This window comes from Bos indicus, chromosome 9, assembly GCF_029378745.1.
Source record: "Bos indicus isolate NIAB-ARS_2022 breed Sahiwal x Tharparkar chromosome 9, NIAB-ARS_B.indTharparkar_mat_pri_1.0, whole genome shotgun sequence".
Taxonomy (NCBI): domain Eukaryota; kingdom Metazoa; phylum Chordata; class Mammalia; order Artiodactyla; family Bovidae; genus Bos; species Bos indicus.
In genome coordinates, this window is record NC_091768.1 from 102,459,706 (window position 1) to 102,479,271 (window position 19,566).

The following is a 19,566-nucleotide window of genomic DNA, read 5'->3' on the forward strand; positions in this document are numbered from 1 at the left end:
TGGCCCAAGGCTATTCTAGCCCGAAAAACTCCGAATGCACCAGCAAGAGCTGTGCTGCTGCTGCGTCACTTCAGTCGCGTCCGACTCTGTGCGACCCCACAGACGGCAGCCCAGCAGGCTGCCCCGTCCCTGGGATCCTCCAGGCAAGAACACTGGAGTGGGCTGCCGTTTCCTTCTCCAATGCAGGAAAGTGAAGAGTGAAAGTGAAGTCGCTCAGTCGTGTCCAACTCTTAGTGACCCCATGGACTGCAGCCCACCAGGCTCCTCCATCCCCGGGATTCTCCAGGCAAGAGCACTGGAGTGGGGTGCCATTGCCTTCTCCGACAAACAAGAGCATCTTTCATTAATAACACTTGCTCTGCTCACCTGTGTAAGATTAGTGTTCACTTCTAAAGAGTCGTTAAAACCTGGCTTGTAATAGAGAAGCCAGCATTTCAAACACTGAGGGAGACTGAGATGTCTGGTTTTTGAGTGATGGATGTTGCATGCTTTGGTCTCATCAGATGACCTGGACATTTGCGGAAAAGGCTCCTGTCTTTATTTGCCAGACGTAATATAGGAGCCCGGCTGAGGAATGCTAAGTCACTTCAGTCATGTCTCACTCTGTGACCCTATGGACTGCAGCCCGCCAGGCTCCTCTGTCCATGGGATTCTCTAAGCAAGAACACTGGAGTGGGCAGCCATTCCCTTCTCCAGGGTGTCTTCTTGACTCAGGGATTGAACCCATGTCTCTCCTATCTCCTGCATCGGCGGGCGTGGGGGGCAGTGTTCTTCACCACTAGCACCACCCGGGAAGCCTGGCTGACATGTAGCTCAAAACCACCTTGATGCACTTATCTTCTCGACTCCTTCCGATCTTTCCTGGAACAAGGCGGGGGCAATAAAGGACAGATGCCTGAAATCAGGCAGTGAATAAGAGATGCGTCGCAGCGTCGGGACTAACCCTGCTGTAATTTTTTTCCCTTCCTTCAGCCTTTTCCTCTCAACCGTCCAGGTGAAGTAATAAAATGTTATTGGTCGTTTCAGAAGCCCCTCCACGCGCACCCAAGACAGGAAGTCATCGTTACCTCGAAATGGACGCTTCTCACTTCCTTTTTAAGCCCAGCTGCGAGGCATGTGAAATCTTAGTTCCCTGACCAGATATCGAATCTGTGTCCCCTGCACCGCAAGTGTGGAGTCTTCACCGCTGGGCCGCCAGGAAAGCCCCGAGTCCGTCCTTCCTTGCATTTGGCTCTCGATACTTGCAGCACGCGCTATGCATCCCGACTCTCAATAATTTAATCTTGTCTCTTTTTTTTCCTGCTTTAACTTTTTTTATTGTGGTAAAACAAGCACAAGATGCAATTTACCATGAGGGACATTCAGCACATTTATAAACATTTACACATGTTGTGCAACCATCACTGCTCTACTTCTGGAAATTTTTGTCCCAAAAGGAAACTCGGTCATTTAGCTGTCATTCCCCGCCCCCAGCAACTCCTGGGAACCACCAGCCTACTTTCTATTTCTGTGGATTTGCCAGCTCTGGGCATTTCGTGTAAATGGAATCATGCAGCACGAGATCTTCGTGTCTGGCTCCTCAGCACAGCGTTTACAGTAAATACTGGAGCTTTATGTCTCTCCTATCGGGCAGGAATGGTAACTTGCCTAATCTGCAGGTTTTGGACTTTGCAGGGCTGGAGGGGAATCCAACAGTAGTAAAGCCAGCAGAGAGGGGACACTTTTCAAATATGGCTGATGGACGTCCCTGGTGGGAAGATGTTTGGTACAGTGTCTGATTTAGGGCCTAAGATCCAGAAAGAACAGTCATTTGACTGTTTGTGGGGAAGCTTTCAGTAAGTCACTCTAGATGAATGTTTGATCATTCACAAGACTAATTGTGAACAAAATATGGTCTATTAAGAAAGAAAGAGCTAACCCTTGGCCTTTCTTATACTGTTTTCACCAAAGAACCTTTTTAAAGACAATGTTTTTTCATGTTAAAAATGCACAGTATAACTGTAATAAGGCATTTCCAAGTACAGGTAAGGGTCGTGTGGTTCTTCTGAGAGATTCGAGCAGAGACCGGTGATGTGATGGAACGGAACCACACCCGCGCGTGCTCTGCTGTGAGTTTTATATTTATGTACGAATCGACAGCTCTAATCCCAGGGAAGTAACTGAGGTGGGCACAGAACCACTCGCCTTCCCCAGCAGAGGAATTCTTGCTTTTCAAGAAGTCATGCTATTTTCTTTTTGTTTTCTCTTCTGCCGCTTGAGAACACTGCTTATGCGTTAGTTTCTGGAGCTCTTGAATTATCCTCCTGACATTGAGTCCGTTCCTAGACGCTCCAAAAGTAGCTTCGTTGAAAGGAAAAATGAGAACAAAGTTGCCTGCCTGGGGACCGGGCACCCAGCTACTGTCCGGCTGCACGCACACGGAGAGGCCCTTCTCCCGGCCGCGGGCCTGGATGAGCGACACGCGGGGGATGAGCGTCTTGAGGGCCGGGTGCCTGGCCCTGGCCTTCGGCTTGGCTTTGGGAGGCTCCCTCGTCGGCGGACGTACCTCCTGCCTGCTCAGCACTGCTTGGGGCTGGCAGGTGTGCTGGTTTTCAGGGCACGCTGTGACCCCTTTCTCCCCAGGAGTTCCGTCCTTACTGAACGCTCTTCTGCTCCCGGGTTGCGAGAAGGACTCGTGAGGAAGGTCGCGGCCCCGACCTCTGTCTTTCCGAGCGAGGGAGACGCCGGGACTTCCGTTTGCAGCACTACAGCTCTCCTTCCGCTCATTTCTGAGACTGTGTAAGTGCATCAGCTCGATGGTGTCGTGGATGAGCCTCCTCTTCACGGACACGTCCGCCGAACAGTCGAGGGACAGGCCCGGGCTGTAGTTGACCTCCAACAGCCACGGCTTCAAGTTGTCGTCGATGAGGATGTCGAATCCTAAGAGCTCGAAGCAGTTGGCCGCAAAGGGCACGGAGGGCGCGATGGCCAGCACGGTGAGAATCACCACGCGGTTGATCTTCTGCCAGAGGAGCAGGTCGTCCACGTCCCAGCTCCGCAGGTACGAGAAGAAGCGGCTGAGGGTCCACTTGCAGCCGCTGCCCACCACCTCTTTGATCTTCTCATACGAGGCCCCCGACCTGTTGATGCTGCTGTTGGTCAAGTGAGCATAGCTGTTCTGCAGATTGCCGAGGTCAAACTTTTCTGTGGCAAAGCGCACCAGGCCTTCCTGATAAATGTAGATGGTCAACGGCTTGAAGCCAGTGACGCACACGTAGACGCGGAGGTCACACTTGTATCTCCCGACAAGTAGAGGGTTGCAGATGTATTTCTGTATGATGCACGTGTCGGCAAAGATCAGGTTTTTAATGTCACTGAAAATGATGATTCCACGTCCTCGAGAGAGCTCTGCGGGCTTGCAAATCCAATAGCTGAGCTTGGCGTCCAGCGCCTGCTTCTCCTTGAAGTACTCAGCCACGAACTTGCTGTAGTCGTGGGGCATGACGAACGTGGGGGGGAGGAACTCATACAGCGGGGCGCCGTACAGCCTCTCCATGTGCTGCAGGTGTTTGGCCAGGAGGTCCTTCCTGGTGAGCCTGGTGGTGCCCGGGTGGTGGTTCAGGCACTGCCAGGGCTTGACATTGACGTGCTCGGCCATCCGGAAGGAGGAGGTCCTCCAGTAGAGGTTCCAGTCCTCCATGTTCCGCTCTTGCTGGTCAAACTTGCTCCAGCCGCGCTCCAGGAGGACACTCTGCACCACCTCGGGGGTGGTCTCGTCCACCCGGAACACCAGGGGCTTCAGACTGGCCCCTGGAGGCTCATCTTCGGCCATCTGATAAGGTTTTCTTTTCTAGAAATGGATGACCAGAAAAGTGTTAGAGGAAGGGAATAATGGAAGGGATGGAGAGGGAGTTTGGGATTAACAAACATACATAAATGGCAACCCACTCCAGTATTCTTGCCTGGAGAATCCCATGGACAGAGGAGCCTGGCGGGCTACAGTCCATGCACTTGCAGAGTCTGACACGACTGAAGCGACTCACACACACACACATAACTGAGTCACTTTGCTGTGCAGCAGAAACTCAACATTGTAAAGCAATTATAAAGTGAAGTGAAAGTCGCTCAGTTGTGTCCGACTCTTTGTGACCCCATGGACTATACAGTTCATGGAATTCTCCAGGCCAGAATACTGGAGTGGGTATAGCCTTTCCCTTCTCCAGGGGATTTCCCAACCCAGGGATCAAACCCAGGTCTCCCATATTGTGGGCAGATTCTTTACCAGCTGAGCCACCAGAGAAGCCCAAGAATCCTGGAGTGGGTAGCCTATCCCTTCTCCAGTGGATCTTCCCAACCCAGAAATTGAACTGGGGTCTCCTGCATGGCAGGCAGATTCTTTACCAACTGAGCTATGAGGGAAGCCCCAACTTCAGGGAAGGAAGTAAAGCAACTATACGTCAATAATAAAAAATAAAATATACTGTTAGAAAGGAGGTTGGGTGGACTGATGGCCACCTGGTGGAGATTTCACCCAGGAGTCCGGGTCCGGAGGTCACCTGTGGTCTGTACCCTCCGGGACGTCATCCACTCTTGCTGACACTTGCCTCTGCACAAACGCGTCCGTCTCTGCTGCCTACAGACCCAGCCCCACCTGTCCCCACGCTCTTCTCCTCGGAGCTCACTGGCGCACCTCTTTCTACGAGAACTAGTTAAATGTGCTTTCAGGGACACCGCCACACTTCCACAGAGCCACGGTGGACCCTGTTGGCTACAAAGCGAGCACTCTTCAGAGCAAAAATGGCCAAGTTTCTACAGTTAAGTGAATCTGAGCATGTGTAAAAAGCTGGGAACAGTGGTGTTATGAGATTAGCCAGGGTCTTGGCCTGAGAAGTTTCAGGAACTTGGGCCGGGCCCCTTTGACCATCTCCTAGGGCCCACCTCATACTGCCAGGGCCTGGCAGTGTTTCAGAGGCCCCCGGTTTGTTCAAATATCAGCTCATTTGCAAGAAAGAGTTGAGAAAGAAAATTGGAGTTTTAAAAAACTCATTCTGTGATAGCAATGGTTGTCTGAGGATTGCACCTCACATTTTACAAGAGAAACAGAAAGTGAAGATTCAGCATTTTTCTAAACTTTCAAAGAAAGAGAAAAGGATCATTTATGAGAAAAACCAAAACTGATGATGAAGCTTGAGGCTTTGGTATGACCTAGAAAAAAGGTGAAAATAGTCACAGCCTCTGGGAGAAAACGTCAGTATTCCAAAGTCCTATGTTCTCACCAAAAATTCCAAGTTCAGGCCACTTTGACGTTTCTTTGACCATATTTGTATCACTCATGCATAATTAATCATGTAAAGTGACAAAAATTTATTTGCTGGAAATTCTGTGGCGTTTGGGAGATTCCGATTGATGGAACAGGAGTAAATGTGACATGCACTCTATTTTCAGGGCAGCCAGTCTGGACAAGAAAGGAAGGAAGGCAAGAAGGGAAGAAGAAAGAAAGTGATAAAATAAGATTTATTATTTTAAGGCAGGACAAGAAAAACATTAAGCATAAAATTCCGTGCGTGTGTGTGTCTGGGCCGTGTGCATCGCATTACATGTTAACCAGAGCTCCTCAAAGACGGGAGGGCCCGGGCAACCAGAAAGGTCAGTTTTTCCTTCCTTCTGACGTTAGCAGTGAAACTTCATAAAAGTACTTCCTTCTGACATTAGCAGTGAAACTTCATAAAAGCAGAGTGTTCTTTCCCAGCTCTGTCGAGGGCCATGGAGACTTGCTGTGTGCCCTGTATGTTTACTTGGACTGTGGCTCCTTGGTGAACTTTATGTAAAGTAGCAGTGTGTTGTCATGATGTACAATTCTTGTCTCAAATACACACGACTGTGCCTTGGTTCTCTGAGCATTCTGAGCCTCTACTTCTTGGGTTATAGTCCTCAATTCGGCTCCAAAAAGGTTCCCTTTCTTCTTCTTCCTAACTTGATGGTTAATTGAATTTTCATCAACAAAAGAAGGAAAAAAAGAAGGATGGAAGGAGGGAGGGAAGGAAGGAAGGGGTGGGGAGACTCGACTTGCCCACCCACCTTCTTCTCCGTATTTGAAGCTGCGAGAAGTTGTCGAGGAGGAAAGGAGATGCTTGTTGCCAAGTGACCTTGTTTCGGAACTGAAGCCACCTGTAGGGCGTGGGTTGCCTCTGCTATCAAGGCTGCAACCGGCTAGGAAGGGGCTTCCAAACGAGGGTGCAAAAGACTTGTGAACAGAGCAGAGTCAACAAAACGAGCGTGCGTGCCTTCAGCACCGTTGCTGCTTTGACCTGGAACGTGTAGAATTCATGTACCGTGGTGGCTGGTACAGAATTCAGTCTTTGGAACTGATTGTGATGTTCTCAAACTGTGTTCAATGGTATTAATACGTATTTCAAGCCGTGTGTGTGTGTAACTGTGTGTACACTTGTGTGCGTGCATGGCAGGGGTGAGGCTGGCTCAAATAATGATGGAAGCTGGATTAAACAAAGTTGAAAATGCTTCTTTTCTATCTCCGAGAAAGTTGCCGTTATTGAGCAGGATGCCCTCTTCAGCTGTGTGTGCCGTGCTAATGGTAGCATCTCACAAAACTGGCGTAAGAAAACCAAGTCAGACAAACCAGCTGGGCTGGTGTCCACGTTCTGGCAGCTCCGCCTTCTCCCACCTTGGGAGTAAACCTCTCAGAGGCTCGAGAGAGGAAGGTGTGTTCTGACCAGAGCCCACTTCACCTGGAATCAGGGCTCAGAGGCTGGAGCCAGCCTTCCCCAGCCTGTGCAGGGGGTGGTCAGAGAAGCTGGAGAACAGAAATGAGAAACGCTGCTCCCAGGCAGCTCTGTCAGCCTGGGTCTGCTCCCACCGGGGAGCCCAGGAGGCCATGGCTCATCCTGGGGTGGGGTGATTGGGGGAACGTCGTCTAAGGAGGCCGAGTCCTGGCAGGCTGCCCAGGGGGTGCACACACTGTCTCGGACCCCGTTTCAGTTAAGCATCCACTTTTCTACTAAAATTTCACTGAGAAACTAAATGCATATTTTAGCTTTTTCTCCTGAATAAAAGTCCTTCTGGAGCTTCTTGAAATGTGTTTATCCTGCCTTGTTTTCACAGGTGCTGACAGCAGCAAATAGTTGAATTTAAAAAAAATATGTGTAGGGTATGTGTGTAGGGATTAAAAATAGGTTGGACCATTATCAAAGAATCTACAAACAGTAAATCCTGGAGAGGGTGTGTTTGGAGAAAGGTACACTGTTAGTTGGAATGCAAATTGGTGAAACCATTGTGGAGAACAGGTTCCTTAAAAAGTGAAATATAGAGTGACCATATGATCTCACAGTCCCACTCCTGGGCAGAGTTCCAGAGAAAACCCTAACTTGAAAAGGTGCGTGCACCCCCAGTGTTCACTGCAGCGCTGCCTATAATAGCCAAGACATGGGAGCAGCCTGGATGCGCATCAACAGACAAAGATGTGATACATACATACAGTGGAGCATTACTCATCCGTGGGAGGAAACTCAATTGTGCTATTTGTAGTAACAGGTATACCTAGAGACTGTCACACTCAGCGAAACAAGCCAGAAAAAGAAGGACAAATACCATATAATGTCATTTACATGTGGAATCTAAATAAGACGGTGCAAAGGAACTTATTTACAAAACAGAAGTAGCCACAGATGTAGAAACAGACATGGTTACGGTGGAGGGAGCGGTAATCTGGGGGCTGAGGTTAACATACACACGCTACTACATATGAAATAGACGACCGATAGGAACGTACTGCTCCACTCAGGGAACTCTGCTCAATGCTCTGCAGCGACCTATGTGGGAAAAGCATCTGAAAATGAGTGGATATATATATGTGTGTGTATATAATCGAATCACTTCACTGTACACCTGAAACTAACACCATACTGTAAATCAACTAGACTCTAATTTAAATAAGAAAAACAGGTTGGAGACAAACTCTGAGGCCCTTCTGTGGGAGGAGGGACGTGGGTCATAGAGAGTCCCTTGGAGACTGGTACATCCTGGAATGCTCCCAAGCCAGCAACCCCAAGCAGAGGGGTCCCGGCCCCGAGGATGGAAGCCAGGGGTGGGTCTCTGTCCCTGGAGGAGGAGGCGGGCAGCAGCCCCCTCAGCTCTGGGGAGCTGTGAGCTCCGCAGATCCTGCAGCAGCCAAGGCCAGCGTCCTCTGTGTGTGCCCCACGCCACTGCTGCCCGGTCCCTGAGATGAAAAGCCCTCATCTGGACGGACGATCGAGCACACAGGGCCGGAACCAGCCGTGAACTCAGCTGTGTGAACTAGAGCGCCTCAAGGCCTAGGGAACCTTGGAACAGGCTCCCCGAGACTGACGTTTCAGACACGCCGAGTCCCACGTCTTCCGTGGGAGGTAACACGCTGACTTTGTCAGAGCACGAGCTGGCCCAGGAGCAAGACGATTCCAGACACAGAGGAGGTCGTGAGCGTAATTCCAGCCTCGTGATGTCACAGCTCAGGAGGTCGTGAGCGGAATTCCAGCCTCGTGATGTCACAGCTCAGGAGGTCGTGAGCGTAATTACAGCCTCATGATGTCACAGCTCAGCTCATAAAGAATCTGCCTGCAGCACAAGAGACCCCGGCCCGAGTCCTGGATGGGAAGATCCCCTGGAGAAGGGAAAGGCTGCCCACTCCAGTATTCTTGGGCTTCCCTGGTGGCTCAGCTGGTAAAGAATCTACTGCAATGTGGGAGATCTGGGTTCCATCTGTGGGTTGGGAAGATCCCCTGGAGAAGGGAAAGGCTGCCCACTCCAGTACTATGGCCTGGAGAAGTGGACTGTATAGTCCATGGGGTCGCAAAGAGTCTGACACGACTGAGCGACTTTCACTTTTAGCCCTGGTCACACATAGTCCTGGCCATAAAGGAAGCTTCTCTTTCCCAGACCTTGATATCCCAGCACACAATGGGTTCTGGGGATGGGAATCAGCCAGACAGCACTTCTGTCATGGCCGGAATCACAGCTCCCGGGATGCCCCTGTGGGCCCACTGCTTCTCCCGAAAGACCGGTCTCTGCACAAGCATTCCTAGGAAGGGCTGGCCCCCCGGGCCCGTCAGACTGCCAGCTCTCATGCTGCCTTCCTCCCAAAGTAGACCCTTAGCGAAGAACTGGGAGTTAGTTTTCCCCCACCCCACAGTTTTTTTAGCACTTTCACTGCTTAAAGGACAAATTGCTCCCGGGGCTGCTTCCATGGGAACGAGATCCCACTAAATTATTAAACCATCTAATTAACACCATGCCCTTCATTCGCCAATGAACTGAGAGAGGGAAGGTGTGGGGGCGGGGAGAGGGACCTTCTCAGGCGACCCTGATTCACCCAAGTGGAGAGTCTGGTTCCATAAGAAACGTCGGTCAGTGGACATGACCGACGAGCCTGTTTACAGCGTGTATGTGCACGAGATGCAAGTCATAAAACTGTATTTCTGCAGAAAGGCCTTGAAACTTCAATTTGAAAAGTTAAATCCAAAATCTTTTCCCCGCCTTTTTTGGGAATTACTGGAGAGTTCCTTTACAAAGCCTTCACTTTCATGCGTCTCTTAAGACAATGGGATTTCCTTTTCTTTCTTATTATTAATAGCATTACCTTCAGTCACACAGTCAGTGTATTTTAAAATGCCACCTTGGCGTGCAGGTAGAATCTGTACCCACAGATGATATTTCACACGGCTTAGCATTAGTCACAGTCAGTATATTTTAAAATGCCACCTTGGTGTGCAGGTAGAATCTCTACCCACAGCTGACACTTCACACGGCTTAGCACAGCGATTTTCAAGTTGAGAAGTTAGTTAAACTTTAAAAAAACTTCCATTTTTATCAAACAGGAATGAGCACTAGCTGGAGGCTCCAGCGTAATTTTTCTGGATGGAGAAGCCAGTTTATGGGGGCGAGTCAACCTCAACCGTTTGTCTTAGAGACGTCACCATCCTGTTTATCCCCCTTTCCTGATGCTTAGTCTACAGACTTCAGTCATGGTTTATAGTTTATAGAAACACGGAGTGCCTCTCACACTAAACAAATTCCCTATATATTACCTGCCCTACTCTTTTAAGTCTATTGAATTTGCTACAATATTCCTTCTCTTTTATGTTTTGGTTTACTGGCCCCAAGGCATGTAGGATTTTAACTCCCCAACCAGGGACTGAATCCTAACCTCTGTGTTGGAAGGTGAAGGCTTAACCACTGCACCACCAGGGAAGTCCCTGATTTGTCCTATGTTTTAAGTCAGCCAACTTAAGAGTTCCTTCTTACACTTGAAACTGATATTGTTAATCAACTATACTTCAATAATAGCTTTTTAAAAGAGTTCCTATGTACTACATACGTACATGTTCTTTTCAGGAAAAGTTGGCATCGTTTAAACCCAGAACAATTTTTCATTATTCTCAAACAGCACCCATGTGCCAGTTTTGGTGTTAATTGTAAGGAAGTCTATTTTATCATTAAATCCTTCAGTTTCCTGAAAGCAAAGGCCACTTCCAAACACCTCTTGGGCCCAGCCTCCCTAGAATGTGTTCATGGTTCATAAATGCTGCTGGAAGGGGACAGACTGGAAATGGAAATTCTACCATGTCCCAGGCTTCCCTGGTGGCTCAGACAGTAAAGAATCCGCCTGCTATGCCAGCAGGACAGGATGTCTGCTCACCGATCCTAGTGACCCTGGACCCAGCACCTCGAGGAGGACAGGTCCTGGGTGCCGGCGCACTTAGGGGCCACCCTCCAGGCGTGGCTGATGTCCAGGCGTGGCTGCGATGTCCAGGTGTGGGTGTGATGGCCCCTGAACTGGCTGCATATAAACGCTGGGCACCAAGTGGGAACGGAACGCTGTGTCGTCAGGCCCTGATCCGGGGGTGGGTTTGGGGTCTTCCCTTGGCAGCTGCAGAGCCCAGCTGAGAGGTGCAGGACCGGACGCTGGTGTGTGGGTCACTGGTGATGCGGCTTGCTCTCCTCACAAACCCTGGGGGCCTGGTCAGGGTGTGGGCCCCAGGCTTCCCTCCCTCCAGACCACGCAGGCCGAGGGCTCAGGGCCTGGTCAGGGTGTGGGCCCCCAGCTTCCTTCACCCGCACTCTGGAGGGCTTCCTTCCCTGCAGGAGACCATGAAGGCCGAGGCCGAGTGGTCCCATCGATGACACTCCTGAGGACTCAGAGAAGAGGCGGTGGGCGCCTCTGGTAGGCCCCTGGGGCTCTCCTGGGCGTTACTCTAGTGGGACCACAACAAATATTATTTCTACATAAAACATCTGCATTTCCAAAGTAAGCTTTTTTTATCCACTGAAGCCACAGTAGACTCCAGGTGGACGCACCCTCCAGGAAGGCTGAACGCTGCCCCAGAGTCTCGCCCCGTTTTCTGGGGCCTGTGGGCCAGGCCTGTGGACTCTAGCCCTCAACCCGAGAGAGCCGTCTCGAAGCCGGGGCCTCGCACAGAAACTCTCTACTCAGCCCCTTCAGGTTCCGGCTTGTTATCACCTCACTGTTAATGTGTACAGTTTCCCCATCATCTACCTCATTACAGGCCCGGTTATAACCACTCAGGACCAATAAACTGCTTCGCATAACTGTATAAACGCTGCACAACCCGGCAGCTGAAGACGTCAGCTGAGTGGTGTCAAGCAAAAGGGAATCACTGCAGATTTTCTAGTTGGCGAATCAAGAATAAAATCGGTCATTGTATGGAGCCTAGAAGGCATCTTTCTTTTTCGATTTGTTGTGTTCACTTGTTATTATTCATTACCGTCCTCCAGCCACCCACTTGGTAAGTTTTCTAAAAACCAAGAGTAATTAAGTCCTTCGGCTGACTGTCTTGAGGCACAGCAGGCGAGGGCAGGCCTGGGAGGATGTCAGGGACGTGCATGCCGGGGGAGGCCTCTGGGCTGGAGTGAAGGCGTCTGGACCTGAATTGTCTGAGTTGGATCAACAGTTGCAGATGTTCCGTTCAGTTCGAGATGGTCACTTGAGCTTCTAGAGTTTCATGCTGAGTGCCCCGCTGAGTGTCGGGGCTGGGAAAGGAGGTGATGGTTCCGATGAGAGGTGGTTGCTAAGGACCCATGAACAGCAAGGAAAATGCAGGGGGCACTTATCTGATGACAATGATTGTCCTTTTCCAAATGAGAACATGCGTTTCTCCAAACTGTCTTTTCCACGTTTGGCCTCCTTTTGATCATTTCTCACTGGGCTCAGTTTTCTCCATGGCTTGAGTTCTCCAGAGGACCCTGGGCCTCCTCAGACATGGGAAGGCTTCAGGATGGCTCAGTGAGTGCCTCCTGGTCACTGCCCACATGCAAAACCGACTCAGAGGGGTGTCCGCGCTCCAGGGCAGGGCTGATCCAGGACTGCCGTCTGCCCAGCTCCACGCCAAACCCTTTGAGGCTTTCTCTCACCAGTTTCGTGGACCTCACAAGCATCCACTGTTTACAGCGTCTGCTAAACTCACCCTCAAGCTCGCAAGTCTGTTCTCTGCAACCAGACAGTCTTATTGTACATTCTGCCCTCTGAGAGGATCAGGAGGAAGCTGGATGCATTATGATGTTTAAAATCTAGAATTTTCACGGAGTCCAAGGAAACTCTGAATCCGTAATAGAATTTTCACTATTTTGTTATACCCCAGTTCCATCCCCAAGACCCTTGCCCGAGGTGGTCAATAGAAAAGCAACCCCATCTACCAAGCCTGAGGGAGGCAGGCAGGGAAAGCAGCATGATTATGGGAATGTGGAAGTCTTTCCTGGACCCCAAAGAACGTGCCAACCAGTAACCACACTGCTGACACTTTGCCAGTTAAAATGCATGGGAAATCGAAACTTGGGTACTGCCTGGCTCATTGGAAGGATGGTAAGCATTTATTGAGAATGGACTGCTGTTAATTACCATCATCACTTAAGTACTGTTGAAGAACTTACATGAACAAGATACTCTTGTAAGAAAAACTTCAGAGAATCACATGTGAGCAAGCACATAAAATCAGCCTATGGTTTGGGAGCTGTCGCCCTTGGAGGAGGTGATGGCAATGCATCCCCGGGGCCACGCTGGCGGTGGTTTGTTTCTTGGTCTGGGTGCTGGTTACGTCGGTGTGTTCAGTTTGTGAAAATTCACCAAACTGTACACATATAATTGTACCTTTTCTGTCTTTATGTTGCAGTTCAATAAAAAGTTCTAAACATTTAGCATCTATCTTAGTTGGAGAGCATTGGGAATTATTTATCACTCTCTTGCCTTTTAGTAGAAAAACATCCTCAACCGTAACTTACGAAGCCAGGTTATAGTACCGTTTCCTCAATTAACCAGCTGTGTGGTCCAGGACTAATCACTAACCTTGCTGTCTAGTCCTGCTTTTCTCATCAATTGCACAGGAGGAATTCGATCTAGAATCATCTAAAGTCCTGTCCTTCCCAACCCCCAAATATTTCAACGTTATGGTCCCCACCCCCAAGTAGCTTGTATCTGACTCTGCCTGCCAGGCTCCTCTGTCCATGGAATTCCCTAGGCAAGAATACTGGAGTGGGCTGTTATTTCCTTCTCTGGGGATCTTCCCAACCCCGGGATCGAACCCACGTCTTATGCTTGGCAGGGAGATTCTTTACCACTGAGCCGTTAGGGAATCCTGTACTGAAGATTAATTGTTCTTAAAACAGTCAAGATGCTGCTGCTCAGACCACCAGTGACTGCCAGAGCTGACTGTGCTGTTCTGCATGTAGCCTCCTCCTTCCATCTATACACCCTGAAACTCCGCCTTAGAAGCTCTTGCCCACTGACCGTCAGTAGGAGTGGGAGCTGGCCTTTGGACAGGAGTCACACTCCCCCCTGGTTTCCAGCATCCAGAATAAAGGAGACTTTCCTTTTCACCAACCTTGTCTGTTTTCTGATTTTTGACCCACGAGCAGCTGGACCTCAGTTTTGGTGACATAATGACCCTTGTGCCCAGGGCCATGCTGGAGCCGTGGCCTCTCCTCTGGAGAAAACTTCTGAGTGGGGCTGGAGACCCCATCGTCTACACTTCTCTTCTCTTTGAGCCACTGTGCTCCCATCTCCATCTCCAAGTCCGCCCAGTCTCTGCGATCATGGACACCAGCAGCCTCAAGACCGCCAAGTCAGCGGCCGCCTCGCCCTCGTCCCACCAACGCCGGGTCTCCGTCTGGACCCTGCAGCCCCGCTCAGCCAGCCTCCCTGGTCACTCCCCCAGCTCCTCGTCCTCATCCTGATGTTTAAACCTTGGAAAATGCCAGTGTTGAGACCTCAGATCTTTGCTTTCCTCCAGCCACTCACTCGTGAGCCAGATAGAACCTAGGTCTCCTGCACTGCAGGCAGATTCTTTACTGTCTGAGCCACCGGGGAAGCCCTCTTGCAGGTTTTTTGTTTTATTTTTTGTAAGGAAATGAGGGAGCAGAGGTGAAGGAGCGCTGCATGACAGTCGGACAGATGTTCTGACAGAAATAACACGCGGTTCCTGGAGCCAGAGGGAGGTGGGCGTCACCTGCGGCGGGAGCATCTCTTGGGGAGCTCAGGTGCGGGTCGGCGCCCGCCCCGCCCGCCAGGGGGCGCCGTTCAGCCGCTCGGCCTCCGTGGTCCAGGTGATGCTAGCACGCTGGTCCCCGGCCCCAGACGGACAGACGGCACAGACAGGCGCCTCCTTCTTGCCCGCCTCTCCGGGCCCGGGGCGCTGAGCCCCGGCGAGGGAGACGGGGAACAGGCGAACTGCTGACTGCTGCCACAGACCCAGGCTCCTCCTGCTGTGGGATCTGCCTCCATCCCCACTGTCCCGGCTGGAGAGGAGACAGACAGACTGGTGAAACGGGCGGCGGTTCGCGTGCCTGCGTGGGAGGAAGCGCTGGACCCTCTGCGGAAGGGTCTCTGCCTGGGGGGGAGCAAGGCAGTTTTGAAAGAGTGCCCCTGAGAAAAGGCATCTGAGGTGAATTTTGAGCACAGGGGGAGGAAAGGACTTTTGATAAAGCCAGCGATCACTGCTGAGGCGCAGAGATTATATTTATATGCAATATGTTTATAAATTTATGTTGTACTGGGGAACTTTATATTGTATTTTGGGGAGAGAAGGGGTGAGGGCAAGGATGAGTCGGGACTGCCTCACCAAGGGTCCAGCATGCCCGGCTAAGGTGTTGAAAAAACAGTGGCCAGAGGTGGCCAGTCGTGAGTAGAGGAAGCAGCGTGTGAGTCTGACTCTCTGAAGGATGGTTGTCAGGTCAAGAGCCACAGGAGGCCACAGAGAGCGCAGGGCTGGAAGACGTCCCGGAAGCAAGGCCAATGGGGCCAGTGCCTGTCAGAGGCTGTGGCCGGGCGCGGGTTAGGCCGGGGCAGCCGGCGGGTGTGTGGAGGCAGGGGTTGCTCCCCATGGGAGGTGATGCTGGACACAGAGCCCTGTCCAGGGGCGGGTGCCTGTTGGAAGTGGCGGCTGGGCACGGGTTAGTCCGGGGCAGCCGGCAGGTGCGTGGAGGCGGGGGCTGCTCCCCATGGGAGGTGATGCTGGAGACACAGGCCTGTCCAGGGGCGGGTGAGTGACAGCTGAGAGCCGGGGCACAGTCCTTGGCAGCCACAGGCGCTGTCTGCAGGCATCAGAGGGCAGAGGCCTGCAGGGGAGGCCAGGCCCCTGGGGCGGGGTGCTGGAGACTGAGGGGTGGAGGGGGGCGGGTATGGGACAGGGAAAGGGTCAGTGGACCCGCGGAGGGCTTGGCTGCGCCGCCACCAGGAAATGTGAGGACAGTGAAGGCCAAGGCCTTTCCCCCGGAGCTCTGGGCCGAGCGGTGCAGACAGCGGCCGGCGCTTCACTCGGCTGTTTGGCCGAGTGTCAGTGGAGCTGCTACTATTTTCGTGTTGCTTCATGGCGTCCAGGGGACAGTGGGATCCCGTGATGTCACTTGTCATGAGCTGCAGTGACGACAATAAGTGAGGCTTACTCCTACAAATTCTTTTCAAAAATGTACTTTATATGCTGTTAGCCAGCTAAGTGGGCGAGCTGCTGCAAGAGCCGCTATGTGACATGACTTTAAAACCAGTGCTCGACTCCCGCCAGCTACACATTCCAACGCTGGGGAGCTCTCCAAAATGCGGATGACCAGGCCCCACCTCAGGCTGAACCCCTGGGTCAGAGGTCAGGAAAGATAAACCCAGTGACCCAGCCATGAGGACGGGATGAGGAAGCCATGTAACTGGTCATGGACCCAGCGCGGCACTGGTGACGGCCCTGTGGAGGGCCCACCACGTCCCCGGGACTAGGGGCTACCCTGCGGCCCACAAGGCTCTCCCCCGGTAGCTGGGTCACCCCGACGCTTGGCCAGAAGTCTGGAGGCGGCGGATGCAGCACCACCCGAGAACTCGTCCTGCCTTTTCCGTCTGCAAACCTCACCTCCCTGCAGACGGACGGGCGGAGACCTGCCCGTGAGCTGAGAGGAAGCCATGGAGACAGACTTTGCAGGTAGATGAATGTGTCGGACTTTTAGTCCCAGTATTTGAAAGAGAAAACCAGGAAGCCTGGGCCCCAGGAGCTGAAGGGAGGCGATTAAAGGGGCAGGGAGACGGGAAATGAGCACAGATTATGGGGCGGGAGGTGGGGCGGGACGCAGGAAAGGGTTGTGCAGCTGGGGATGGAGGTTCTGAGAGCCTGTTTGGCAGAGGCTGGAGGGGGAGCTCAGAGATGTGGAGAAGCGTGACCTGGGCCTGGAAAGGGTCTCAGGAGGAAAAAAAAAATCTCCGTTTCTGATTTGGACGTGAAACTAGAAAAGGCTGCCAAACCACTGAGTGCTTTTTAACCCTCTCACTGCATGTGACTTACATTGTCGCCCTCTCTGACTAGACTAGTTAGCCTGCCTCACTCACCGACTGCATAAACCTGGTCGGAGCCAGGGTGAGGGCAAGGGTCTCCCAAGGCCCAATGCTTCTACTTGAGTAGAAGTTTCTGGGCTCCTGGAGGGTGTGGTGTGAAGTGACGGGCCTTTCTCACTGAAGGCCGCCCTCCTGGCTTCCTGGGGCCCCCGGCCCGTCCACAGAACGACCATCCGGTGGCATCCCTGAGCCGTCACTGTCTCCAGGACCAACCCGGGGAAAACACCTGGCCGTTGATCAGGGCGGTGTCTGTGGGCTCGTCTGTGCTCCTCACCAGTGACCCGAGGGTGCTGGTTTACATCTCAGGACCTGGAGAGCTGTTCTCTTTTAAAGCACTGGCGAGCCCCCTTCCATCAAATAGCGGCCGTTAGGCTGTCTGTGTTCTTTCTTCTTGGCTGGGCCGCCAGTAAACTCAGGACTCGTTTCAGACAATGATGGTGACTCCTGCAGCCGTGAGCCTAGATTCCTACCACGCCACTTTCTCTTTAGTATTATGTGCTCTTAACTTCATTTTTACACTTAGCGTTTATTTTAGATACACATTTAACTTTTAGGAAAAGTTTAACAGTACACTGTGACCTGCATTGGTACTTTTTATTTCTGAAAATCCTTCCCTGGTGAGTGACTCTGAGCAAGAGGAAGACTGTGCCTTTGTTACTGAGCCCTGGGAGGGGACGAGAGACTTACGGTTGTTGGATCCAGTCTAACCGAGGCTCATAACAGCCCTGCTGGGGGTTAGAGATGGACAGAGCATTGCCTTTAACCTTAGTCTGTGGTGTTCATTCTCATTTCACTGTGCACAGTACTCTGTGTGTGCTCAGTCACTCGAATTGTGTCCACTCTGTGACCCATGGACTGTACCCGCCAGGCTCCTCTGTCCATGGGATTCTCCAGGCTAGAACACTGGAGTGGGTTGTCATTCCCTTCTCCAGGGGCTCTTCCCGACCCAGGGACTGAACCAGTGTCTCCTGCATCGGCAGGCAGGTTCTCTACCGCTGAGCCACTTGGGAAATCTGTACAGTGCTTGTCAGTGTTTTATAACCCACAGTGTTTTTTTAAAAAAATTATAAGCATTATATATATATATATATTTTATTTTTCTTTTTTCTTTTTCAGATTCTTTTCCTTATAGGTTATTATGAAATACCGAGTCTATTTCCCTGTGCTGTACAGTAGGCTCTTGCTGTCCATCCACTCCCTATGTAACCGTGTGTATGTGTTGTTCTCAACCTCCTAATTTATCTCTCCTCTGCTTTTCCCCTTTGAATAATGTCTTGTCTCAATGATTCCTTATGGAGGAGGAACATTCCCATTTAGCAAATGGAGTACTACGCTCAAGATTAAGTCCCTCACTTTCTGCTACAATTCAGCCTTCCCAGAGCAACACTGACATGACCCAGGGACCCCCCGCTCACCCCCCGCCCCAGCCCGAGGCCCAGGAGGAAGCGAGAGCCCTGGTAGTTCTGTCTCCGTGCCCCCATCAAGGTACCCGAACACACACCCAGGTTAAAGGGCGCAGGCCAAGTTCAGAGGATGAGCAGGAAAGAAAAGGCCTGAGTGCCACGGGCCACCTTCTGGGAGCAGCCGGCTGGCAGGCAGGAGCGTGCCATCCAGTGGGAGCCTTCAGTGGCCCCAGCAGCCACTCTCCAGACGGTTGCCAGACCCAGGCCCTCATCCCCTGGACCTGGAGCCCTCCCGTCGCCCGAGGGGCTGGGGCTCCTGCACATTTTCCATTGAGCAGCAACAGCCACAAACAGCAAGGAGCTCAGCCTTCCGCCAGAGCCTGTGGTGCCTTGGCCTCTGACCCCGAATCTCACGGAGATGCAGGGGCCTCCCGCGGCATCTCAGCCTGGAGTCAGGAGAAGGGGCGGCTGTGGGCCTGATGTTCCCGGCCGGGCCCCTCTGCCCACATTTGCACATTTCTGTGAGTCCGCTGGGTCTCTGCAAGCAGAGTGTCCCCCAGCTCCAGCACTCAGGCTCAGGAGGACCGAGCACCACCAGCCACAGTACTGAGCAGGGGGCGCACACAAAAGCCAGCCTCAGGAAGTGTGTGTCCCGCTCACGCAGCACAAGCACAGCCCGGACAGGCCCGAGGGGTCTGTGTTGAGGGCAGGAGGGTGCTCAAGGTTGAGGAGGCCCGTAAGCAAAGCTCTAGAGGCCACAGTGCCCTTGAGAGGGGCCGGGCAGCCCCCTGGAAGGTGGAAGGCCCTGGGCTGGGCTGCAGGACACAACTCGGAAACTTGGCCTTGGGAGGATCACAGGGTCTGGCAGACAGGTTGGCTTCAGGGCTGGAGGAGGGCAGGCAGGTGCCCTGCCACAGGACGCGTGGAAAGAAGCTTGGAGAAGAGCAGGGACTGAGGTGGGGAGGAGGAGGCGAGGTGGGGTGAAAGGAGAAAAGAGGAGACATGGGGAGCCCTGCCCAGGAGGTTCCAGGGTGGGGTGTCTGAAAAAGACAGTTGGGGTCAGAGAACGGCCGTGCCTGCATTACTGGGCGTCAGACGAGGAGGAAGGAGCAGGATGATCGTACCTGCCTGAGAGGCGGGCGGAGGGCAGGAGGCGGGTGGGCCCGCGTCCGGGTTCATGTGTCATCAGCCCCACGTGTCAAGTCCCGCTGGAAGCAACTCGTGTCTCTCGTCGTCAGTGGCCTCCGACAAGCCAATGTGATGACGTTTGTGTGTGTGATCCAGGTGAGTGAGTAAAGTATGTGGACGAGAGTTAGG

At 52.3% G+C, this 19,566-nt stretch overlaps 1 protein-coding gene across 1 annotated transcript; it reads right to left on the reverse strand.

The window, feature by feature from the left end:
* Positions 1–173: 173 nt before the first annotated feature.
* On the reverse strand, positions 174–10,924 carry TTLL2 (tubulin tyrosine ligase like 2). Its single transcript, XM_019967011.2, has 2 exons — positions 10,667–10,924; positions 174–3,829 (listed from the first exon to the last, which is right to left on the reverse strand). Exon 2 carries the CDS (start codon positions 3,809–3,811, stop codon positions 2,225–2,227), a length of 1,587 nt encoding a protein of 528 aa, XP_019822570.2. The 5' UTR covers positions 3,812–3,829; positions 10,667–10,924; the 3' UTR covers positions 174–2,224.
* Positions 10,925–19,566: the final 8,642 nt, after the last annotated feature.

Bases quoted from the DNA above. Each gene is read 5' to 3' on its own strand.
- TTLL2 (XM_019967011.2), bottom strand. From the start codon at position 3,811: ATGGCCGAAGATGAGCCTCCAGGGGCCAGTCTGAAGCCCCTGGTGTTC.